General features: G+C 44.7%; 2 protein-coding genes across 2 annotated transcripts in view; one reads left to right on the top strand and one right to left on the bottom strand.

Annotated features, from left to right (window-relative positions):
• Positions 1 to 853: 853 nt before the first annotated feature.
• The window catches only part of T265_12125 (hypothetical protein), a gene marked incomplete at both ends in the record, with an annotated part of 11,623 nt that continues 1,548 nt past the window's right edge, over positions 854 to 10,928 (bottom strand). The window contains one exon of the mRNA XM_009179130.1: positions 854 to 1,039. Within this exon, the coding sequence (XP_009177394.1) occupies positions 854 to 1,039 (186 nt within the window). The remainder of the gene's footprint in view (positions 1,040 to 10,928) is intronic.
• On the top strand, positions 8,206 to 8,991 carry T265_15785 (hypothetical protein; the record flags this gene model as incomplete). The annotated part of the gene is made up of 5 exons (XM_009179131.1): positions 8,206 to 8,256; positions 8,293 to 8,400; positions 8,437 to 8,608; positions 8,644 to 8,789; positions 8,824 to 8,991. Coding segments are annotated over 5 exons (645 nt in total), but the record flags the coding sequence as incomplete, so codon positions are not given.

Below are 10,928 nucleotides of genomic sequence, written 5' to 3'. Positions count from 1 at the left end.
AGCACACATCTCCGGATTCCTGGAGCAAATGTAATTCAGGTTTTGTTTGCAAACCTGACTAGTCGGCATTCTTCTCACTGAGTGCGGACTATCTGTAAAGTGGTCTCCCACCTGTGATAGGTTATGCCAAGAAGTTTCGCGCCATGAAGCGATCTTCGGACAAAATATTTATCGAACTTCTATCTCGGCTTTCTGTCCTTTAACCTCAGTTCAAGGGGGGTTCGATTATGGCTCTCAATGAATCCCCTTTCATTAGCTACATTCATTGGTCCAGCACCGTAGAAACCCTCCCAAATTACAAGTGCATCGAAAATTCTGCCGGTGCTGTGTACACGGAGTAGCATTTCCTCATTCACACACTCTGTGTATTTAGCTTGTATTACCCGAGAGCAGAAGCACACATATATATACATGTACACATACGTACACACACGTACACACACGTACACACACACACGTACACATACGTATGTACATATATACATATAAACATGCTCTTGTTCCGGCTTCTACTTGCTAATAGAAATTCAACTTGCTGCCCTCTTATGGATTGTTTGTTCACGCCAATACGTTTCATTGGATTCTACAGCCTTATCAACTCNCGAGCTCCACAGATAAGTTTGGCTTCCCCGTCAGCTCCAAAATACCACCTGGTGCGTAAGAAAGCTATTATTTCATCGGTTCACTTGGTTGACTTCGTACGGCATTCCATATTGTACTTTGAAATCAGAGCGAAATCCGTAATTGAATCAAGTCTGAGGGAAAGCAGTGCGAAATTTATGCACTTTGTGAGGATACTTCCGCCTGAGAGAAATTGTGGCAATGAATGCCACCAAGTGCGTTCTTCTTCCGGTCAGTGTTTGTGGGCCTCTTTTGACGCTGCCTTCACATCTTGATTTCCACACCAGTGGTTTTGAACAAGTAAACTGCCCTTTGTCACATAATTGACAAAAGTGGGTGGGTCTATTTGAGTGAATTTGGTTTTATTCGAGAGATGAAGTTGCAAGCCACGGGCCCGCATATTCACTGCGGCCTTAGCCTTGAATAGTATTCAGAATGATGAAGGCCTGCAATGTCGCCTGTCAGCCTTGTTGAAATTAATTAACCATCCCAGTAAACACGCTACCGGTGGCCATCGGTGGCGAAAGGTATCAAATAGGGGTGGCGTGTTACGCTTGCCATCGATGGCACCACCGGTGGCTAAGGGCGGCCAAAGGTGGAAACCCAAAAATACATGATATATTTAATCGGTGGTGCATTCAAACAAATCGATTTCAAAAACGACCCTTTAAATAGAGCTCGAGCGTCAAGAATATCCTGTTACATTTGTTTTCAGAAGGCTTTCATGCAACATATGGTGCAACATACAAGACCTGGATGCGATCATTTATCGTGGTTCAATGGCCAAGTCCCAACGATGGTAGCTACAAACCGCCAAACCTGGGAGCTTTCTGTGATAGTTGCGGACGTTTTCGACCCCTGCGGCACCGGGCAGGAGCTGGGCGCGACTGCCGATCGATTAACACCGTCAGAATAGATTGTGCGCTAAGTAAGCCATGTACACTTATCCAACCAACCATCAAACCGCGCGACACCATAGGCAGGTCGAAAAAGGAAACGGCTAGTTTTATTGTTCCGATAAGAATCCATCTTCATGCATGTTCTCCTTTCAACCAAATTGGAGTACATTATTAGTTTGCACTGGAGGATTACACTTTTCTGGGAAGTGAGGCGTTGAAGCAGCAAATTTTTAAGTTAATCTAAGCTAAAATTCGTTTGTCCACGCCCAGGACCCACAAAGACTCCGTCTTTCCAGACCGAAGCCCTCTGTATGCGTCTTTGAATTTAAACGGCAATTTCGTATAACCAACGGTCTCGAGTGATCAGAAACCGGCAACGTGGAAGACATTTAGAGAGACGCATAGAGTTGAAGGCGGGGTGTTCGGTGGAAAATGCAGGTCAGCTAATTTATCACGGACACTCACGACTTTAGAGCGTAAAGAGTGGAAAAAATACCCACAAATTCTATGGATCATAAGCAGCCCTCAGACAACCACCATTGCGTCATTAAACTGAATTTGCTTTTAACCAAAGTTCCGAGCTTAACAGACAAACCTGCTGCGAAGCTACAGGAAAGCCTTCAGGTTGGGAAGTAAATCTAATAATAGTAACTCGTTTTGAGAGGCCACAGGTAGCCTCATGCTTGGCAAACGATCCAACGTTGATCCACAAGCTGCCAGTTTTTTAGCTACACGTGGATTTACGCATGCACAGCGAAATTATTTTCTGCTCAAACTTCCTGGTTTTCGGTGACAGTGGCAGGCTTGTAGTCCACTAAACAGAAAAGCAGCGACACCAAGGAACATGCTTAACATCACTACCGCCTGTGGTGCTCGCAAATACTTGTACTTGAGACCTAACTTATCAAAATCACCCATTTGGGGTTTAACAAATGTCGGTGAGGGACACTTCAATCTTTCAGTGCAGCTCGAAATGCATAATGCTTACAAACGATTACATAAGTTGGACTACCCAGCAAGTGCCCAACAAAAGTAAACACGCCGAAGGCCACCGTGACACACCGAAGTCCGCTTTGTCTCTCATGTTAATATCTCAAGCACGTTGTTTGGTAAGTTGTTAACCACGCTATTCTGAAGGTTCAAACTTTCAACGGCCCCATTTACACATCCCAACATGGGTTCATTCCGTCGGCTTCTTGTCTCTCCATCCGAGCCCTGTTTAACTCAGCACCGACAAGGGCTCGGAATCAGAGATCGGTGCCCATAGGAACTTTCTCAATTCTTCGAGGGCTTCTGAGAGGATTCTAGAGGCTGGGATCATCCAGGGTCGTAAAAGACTTGGCATCAGCGGTTCGCTGTCTGACTGTTGATATCAGTAAGTGACCGACTTAAAGACTTTTTTGAAATATTTAGTAGCATGCTCTGCGGAGATCCCCTTAGCCCTCCGTTACTTCATCCAACCCTTCATCTGCTTTTGCGTGCGAACGAGCTTAATTTTGGATGAAGCAATCTAGTCATCTTTCAGAAATCTGTTATTGCCTATTTTGCTAAGTGCTCTCAATTATTGAAGGCAAAACTGAACGCACACATTTCTGCAGCTTTCGTCTACACCCATACTTGAAACTAAACAAGCGCCCGTTTTGTGCAAAAAAGCACTAACCTATGTGCTCAAAACTATGTTGTTCTTTCCTTGTCAAAGTCGTACTTCCGCGCTTCCTCTAGGGTTACGCTGGACAACCATCTTGTCCCTCGCCTCTCTTTATCCATCGGCCTTGAAAGATTAACAACGACATAATAAAACCGCTTCGAGGGAATTTTAGAGCAGTGTAGATAACGTAAAGAACCTGGCTCTAACATCCCTAAAAGCATTCATCAAAAACCAATCCATATTACTTCATCGATTTATAGCCTGTTTTGGTCAGAACAGCTAGATCAACCACTTCCTTTTTCGAGATCATGTACCACTTCCGACTGCGACATTCACTCATTCCGTGCATTACAGGGTTGCTATATAGCCAAATAATTCATCCTTGAGCCCAGCACACATCTCCGGATTCCTGGAGCAAATGTAATTCAGGTTTTGTTTGCAAACCTGACTGGTCGGCATTCCTCTCACTGAGTGCGGACTATCTGTGGAGTGGTCTCCCACCTGTGATAAGTTATGCCAAGAAGTTTCGCGCCATGAAGCGATCTTCGGACAAAATATTTATCGAACTTCTATCTCGGCTTTCTGTCCTTTAACCTCAGTTCAAGGGGGGTTCGATTATGGCTCTCAATGAATCCCCTTTCATTAGCTACATTCATTGGTCCAGCACCGTAGAAACCCTCCCAAATTACAAGTGCATCGAAAATTCTGCCGGTGCTGTGTACACGGAGTAGCATTTCCTCATTCACACACTCTGTGTATTTAGCTTGTATTACCCGAGAGCAGAAGCACACATATATATACATGTACACATACGTACACACACGTACACACACGTACACACACACACGTACACATACGTATGTACATATATACATATAAACATGCTCTTGTTCCGGCTTCTACTTGCTAATAGAAATTCAACTTGCTGCCCTCTTATGGATTGTTTGTTCACGCCAATACGTTTCATTGGATTCTACAGCCTTATCAACTCATTTTACAGAAAATTCACTGGTTTTCATTTTCTCATTCTAGAGTCAGACAATGAGCCGCTTAATTTCATCAGAGGTCACTTTAGAGTTATATGCTTCGTAATACTGGCCCCTGTCCAGACGTTGGTTCTGTTATTCGTTAGCACAAGGAAGCTTGTTCCTAAGCCTCTCAAACACAACTGCAATAAGAAAAAAGAACCGTTTGCCCTACTTTCAGTCTTTCGCTGGTAAATGCCAGAGGTATCAACCACCCTCCGAAGTCTAGAAATTCATGCTTTTCGTGCAACTATTCAAGGTATCAGACAACTGACAACTGGTCATTAGCATGGTTTACCGATAAAACCGGGTGACTTATCGTTGTGTAAGACATTATTTTCTGATTTTAATCTAGTGCGCGGAAACCGTTGCATCTTTGCTACTGAGATCTGCTTCCTTGTTATGACCCAGGCGAGCACTTGGACGCGTTGTCTGCTCATTCGCTTATTGTGCAGCGAAAGTGAACCAGCTATGCACGAACTGTAAGTTGATAGTTAAAAGGACACCCAAAATACCTGTAAAACCATAGTTTGAAGCAACTAAACTTGAAGTTTAGTTTTATCACCTGACGGTATTTATTGGAAACGTCATCCCGTCGGAGGTTTGCCAAAACCATTCAAGCGTTCTTAAGGTTAGGTATGGCTAAGGACTCGTGACAAAGGGAGACGGCCATAAACCAGGGATATTCCCAAGTCCATTGAGGGCGTGGCGTGGTTCATTGCTGCCACTCAGATGAGATGATAATACAGACATATCTAGACTGGGGACTCAAAGTGGGAAAATTGTCAATACGTCTCATAAGAGAGCTCAGCGGGATAAGTTAGGGTGCATTCTAGAATGCCAGGCACCAAAGAGTGTTTGAAATTCCTAACCTCCGTGGCAAACTGACACCATCCGTTTTCCCAAGCGATAGTTGACATTCAGCCGGAGATATTTGGGAATGGCGGTCGAAGCGATTGTGTGTGGTCATGTAAGAATATGAGGAGCATGCGTTAACCAAATTGAACACCACCAGGGTGATAGCCATCAGTGTAATTGGCAATGAAGCTGCACAGGAGGGGAAGTTGTGTTAGTAAACAGCTTCATATATCTCACTCGAAGCGCGTGTTTTTGTCGCCGGCTCATATGAACCGGTGGTTGGCTGGTGGCTACTTGAAGAGGTAGGGTTATCATGTACTGGTACATCTGGGGAAAACGTGTGATAGGAAGCCATCACAGACGGATTTCGCAACGGTACGGTAATGCTCATTCAGCAAGTGGTTGAGAAAGCACAATCATACCGGTGACGTGAAAGGCTGTTCTATATTGCACGTTATACAAAAAGAGGTAGTATCAAATTCTGAAAGTAGGTGGGTCTAGAAGAATTGCTGGTTTAACTCATGCCAGGACAAGATTTTGGAGGAAAATGCGCTGCACACGGTCATGTATGTGGTTAGAGGATGAGGGAACCTCAGGAAGGCACATTTGCAGCACAACGAAAATGGTACAAGCCTTGAAAATATAAATGCCACTGGGGATTACACCAGATGCAAAAATTGAATCTCCGCTTACCTTCACACGAGGCGTTATGCAATCGGTTTTAGATTCATAATGGGATCGCCCAAGATCTATGCTAAAACCAGGTCAAGCTTAAGTATGTGGCGCAGCCGTTCGATAAACGCTGTTTTCTTTTTAGTTTTCTGCATAAATTGTCGACATTATTGATGGATTCGACGGTGAGCCCATTGCGCTTATCAAAAGGTTGTTTACCATGCCCACAATGGGGTTTGTTACTTAAAGAATTTGTGGAGAATCAGGGGTTAACTGGGCCTTTTCGGTACTAATCAAGTTAAATCTATCATTTTGAGTGTTGGAATGAATCGGAGGAAAGTAGATCCTACATCAATGAAGAAGGTGGACTATGTGGCTCAGAATGGAGCGGAAGGTTACTGGGAGGATGGCGTACCGCTGAAGTGAGACTCGCAAACCAAGCAGTCTTTTTTCCGCAGAGCTAGTGAGTGCGGAACGGGAGTACTTGGTACAGAAAGACTTGGTATGTATTTAGGGTAGAGTAACTGCTGCAAAGCCCACAGAAAGGACACATGTGTATACTTAGGAAAATAACACCAAGTGGATCGATGTTTGGGAGTACGGGTCCATCAATTTTTCAGAGGAAAAAGACGGGATTGGTGGCATCCGGCCATGTATGCAACTAGGATGTGGGTTGAAGAATCTTTGTTCTTGTGGAAACGAGATGGAATAAACCTTTTATTCCATGGTCAGATTTTATCACGAGTGGCTCTTCTGGCCGACTATTAATCAGGGTATTTAAAAGTGAAGGTGAGGTGAAGGTGGGTGGTAATACACCGGCATGTGCGATGAGTTAGACAAAGCCCAAACACATAAGAGACATGGAAACAATCCTCGGGGCGGCTTGCGAGAGCGATCGGATTTGAGCGTTTTAGGTGCACCTGAGCTGTAGAAGCATTTTTAGACTGTAACCGGAAACCGTAGATCAAGGGAGATAAAATTGCCACCGTGGTTGATTGCGGAATGGTTCCAAGTTTCAATGAGACTAGAGGGTATCTGCATCGGTAACCCAGAGTGGAATTAATTCCCGGTGTCCTAAAGAACCAGAAATGATTTCAACTGACCGCCTACTCACTGGATCCTCGCGATGGTTACATCAGTGGGTACATGACGCATGAAGTTCTTGAATCCTAGTGATTAATTCTGTGCAGCAATCATGCGACAGCGTTGTATAAGAATCTCTTCAGCTTGAATTTCGCTGCCTCCATTGTAGCGACAGTGCATTATGATGAGAGGTGGCTGTTGATAATCATATTAGGCCGTCATGCAAAGATGAGGAACCATAGAGAAAGGGCAAAGAAGTGACAGCCTTCCAGTTGCAAAAGGCAGCCAAATTAAGTGATATTGCGAACGGTTTTGATGATGTATTAGTTTATGTTTCCCACAGGAGAAGATCCCCTGACAGGTAGTTACTTCCACTTAAATTCGTCGAGAATGCCGGATTGCCTCCTGAAAATATGCACATACCTGATAGCGGAAACAATTCAGTGGCGCATAGTGGCATCCATTTCGCACAATGCACCAACTTTTCTGTAAACACTATATTATGCGCAGTTAGAGGGTCAAGAACAACAGAGTTTTGGCAAGCTTCTGGGAATCACTAGTTTCGTTGTGTCAGTCGGATGGTTAGGCCTGGCAGGAAAGCTATGCAAGTACCCAACTTGTTCGACTGGGCATTAGAATTGTTTGAAAGTTATCTGTGATCTGGGCCTTTAATATTTGCAGAATTTTGGATTTTCGATTTATTTGTAAACCGGCAACTACATACAAATTAGCGTTTTGGTTGACCTTGAAATTCTACTCACTTAAGCAAGCAGCTACAAGCAACACAAAACCAAAACATGCAGTCGCACGAAGCCAATTCCCTGTGAAATTTCCAACTTCGAATACCCCATAGTTTCGGCCAAACTAGTTCCGGATTGGCTCTAGAGATCGGCACCCGTGTATTGAAGCCACTTGTCTGACACTAGTCATTATTCCGACGTATACTGTACTCTACCTCAATCTGCCTCGCTTGTCCTTAACCTAGATGAGGCGAGTTTGCACTTCCACGGTGCAAAGCGTCTCGTTGGCCAAAGTCGCGGGAGCCACATATTTTGCCCCCTTATTATATGGGGAATATTGCAGATGATCTCTTCAATCTCACAGAGTGGCGACGCAGGCGAAACCTCCTCGCCAAAGTCGCGGGAGCCACATATTTCCCCCCTTATTATATGGGGAATATAGCAGATGATCCCTTCGATCGCACAGAGTGGCGACGCAGGCGAAACCTCCTTCACACTTGCTATTCAAGCAACACACAAAGCCGGACCTGAGAGAGGGAACCGTACGCACCAATCCGGTTCGCCGATGTACCTACTGAACGTATCAAACATATCAAACGCAGCGACCTTCGAAGAGCGCCGCTTTTGCTCCGCGCGGTACCTGCATGAGCGGCGTGATGTCTTTCCACACGAAGTCAATAGAGCGTATTCTGAGCCCGGTAGCGCAGCAGGTAATATGAAGTCACTGATATTGTGTGTATTTTTAGGTCTCGAAGTTGATCCTGCTATTTGAAGACGCAGGAACAGGTACAGAAATCCCTGATCTCAAACAACGTGTGAACGTAGTTAAACTTGCTGTCGATAATCTAATTAAAGTAGATGGTTCATATTTTCTGTTCAGCTTTTTGCAGGTCGGGTATGACACGATAGCCGCAAGCGACGATGAGTTGCTTCGCCGCGACATGCCCCCCTCTCTCAAGCGCGTGGAGGATGCATCCCATTATTTACAGGAGGCGGTTTTGCTGTTACAGAGTGATTCAGGATCAGGCGCGGCCCGAAAAAAGCTTATAGAGGGGTCCAGAGGTTAATCGCTTCTCTGTTGACGATTACGTTATCAGGTATCCTCCAGGGAACCTCCTCAGTTCTTCTCACTTTCGATATGTCTGAGGTTCGGAAGATAATAGCACATTGCAGGACGGTTTTGAACGTATTGGTAACAACAGACGAGGTGGATTCACTTGCCCAGTTGGCTGATTTCGTCAAGGTGAGGTCCCGGACTACGCTTTTTACACTATTAGCGACTCACACCGTGTATGGCGCACATGATCAAGGAAGTAGACAATCGGCAAGAAGAGCTCACGATCCAGTCACATGCCGCATTACTTCGTCGGGGTATCGAGCAATTGAAACGGCTTACGCCGATACTCATTTCATCTTTAAAACTGCATATCAATGCTTATCAGAACGGTACGTACTGTGGCTTACATGATATGCTTTGTTGCAGCATAATGGCGATCTCTTTACTACCGATGCCACTTTACTAATGTTTTAATCCGTTATTCCGCTTCTTAGTTAAAATTTCGAGTTTTTAACTATGTCTTAGTCTCCATGTTAGCTCTAGCGATACAAAGGTGCACTGGTGACATTTCTGAGGTAATCTTCCCTTCGTGAGGATTTTGTACACGTTGTAATGTTAGAAAACATGGACAAGGAATACACTGCTATTCTGAAGTACAGTTGACAAGCTTCGTTTATCGAAACCTCCTCTGAATACATGATATTTTCTCGTAACCTGGTGATGAGTGGCCGGCAACCAACTCAAGCATTTACGGTAGTGAACCGTGAAGGACTCATGGGTTTAAATGGTGTAATTTCCTGGAATGGTGATGTTAGCTGCCTGCTGGAACAGTGTCCAACCCATGTGTTTACTGAGTGGGTCACCTTTAATTTCTTTTAGTTGGCTATTTCATGTGATTTGTTTCTAATTCGGTATGGTGGTAGGTAGAGTTTTTCTAGTGACATGAATGTGATCCGGTTGCCTTTGCCCTACTTCCATATTTTAGAAGCCATATGTAGTAGCAGAACACAAAATACAATATGCGGAGATTTCAATGTAGTATGGATTGACAATAAGATAGCTATTTTTGGGACAGTACATTTGACTGTTCCATTTGTATTTACGTTAAAAGGGTGATGAATGGTGTGAATCCGAAATTCACGTGTCTATAGACAAAATTCTTCTGTTGATATGTTTTCGGTCGATCCGTGGTACGTTTTAGTCATTGATATTTTGAGGTCAGAACAAGTCAACCTGGATCACTGGTGTAGCGTTGGATTTCCTTTAAAGGGTGCACTTCAGAGCGTCCAAAGAAATGATTTCCATGCGCGTTATTTATTGTCCCGTGTATCTAGACACTTTTTTATTGCAAAGCGGATAGACTAGAGCATGCCACTGCCATTCCATCCATCTCTGTTTACCGTGTACCGTCTGACCCACCTTATGCATGATCATCGTGGACAGCAACACACCATTAGTGGAAACGTGTTTAACTGCAATACAGTCACGGATAAGGCCATAATAAGTGAAAAGCAAGGAGAGGAGTGGTATCGATTACACCGTGTAGGGTTTCTAACCGCGTTCGAGTGCGCGACGACCTCGCAGCACCCATCTTGACAAAAGTTGGTGTCACTTTGGCTTGACATGTCATGGGCGTCCTCCGTGGGCTATTCTGGAACAAGAATTTGAAGTGGAAAACGTGGCTTGCTTGATAGATGATGGTCGAAAACATCCACACCAACAGATGGAGATATCATTCATCCAACGCAAAAGTACGCCTGACCTGGGTGGTCTGCACCTCACACTTTCCAAAGGTGGTGAAGCATTGGTGAACAGTCTGATGACCCTGTTGTGGTACATTTTGGACGAACACAGTACCACTGGATTGAAGTACATCGATAGTGGCTGCAGACTTCAAGAAGGGCGTAAGTGGGTGCAAAAACCATCGTAGCATTAGTCGGGTAGCCATGGCATTCAAATTGTATTATTTTGCGTAGGTTGATCGATTATCACGACAGGAGTCAAACTGGGTTTCGCCCTGGCAGACGATGCATCAACCATATATTTTCCCCACGTTAGTCGTTCTCCCTGATTTGAGAGCTGCTTTTGGCTCTGTAGATCGTCAGAAGCTTTGGCGGCGTTTGGTGGCCAGAGGTGCACCTTCCAAATTTTTATCCCTTACGAGGGCATCGCATGCGAAATCCCATGTCTGCGTACGAACGTACACCACGTCCAATGTGGTAAGACAGGGCTGACCTCTCATCGTTTCCCCTTAGTTTTGTAAATGATGTGTTGTTTTACGTTCCTCCGCCTGCCCCTGACCCTTCCGGGATCGAAGCGCTGCCC

The sequence above is a fragment of the Opisthorchis viverrini genome (genome assembly GCF_000715545.1).
Source record: "Opisthorchis viverrini unplaced genomic scaffold opera_v5_924, whole genome shotgun sequence".
NCBI lineage: Eukaryota > Metazoa > Platyhelminthes > Trematoda > Opisthorchiida > Opisthorchiidae > Opisthorchis > Opisthorchis viverrini.
This window is presented reverse-complemented; position numbering and strand designations above follow the sequence as displayed.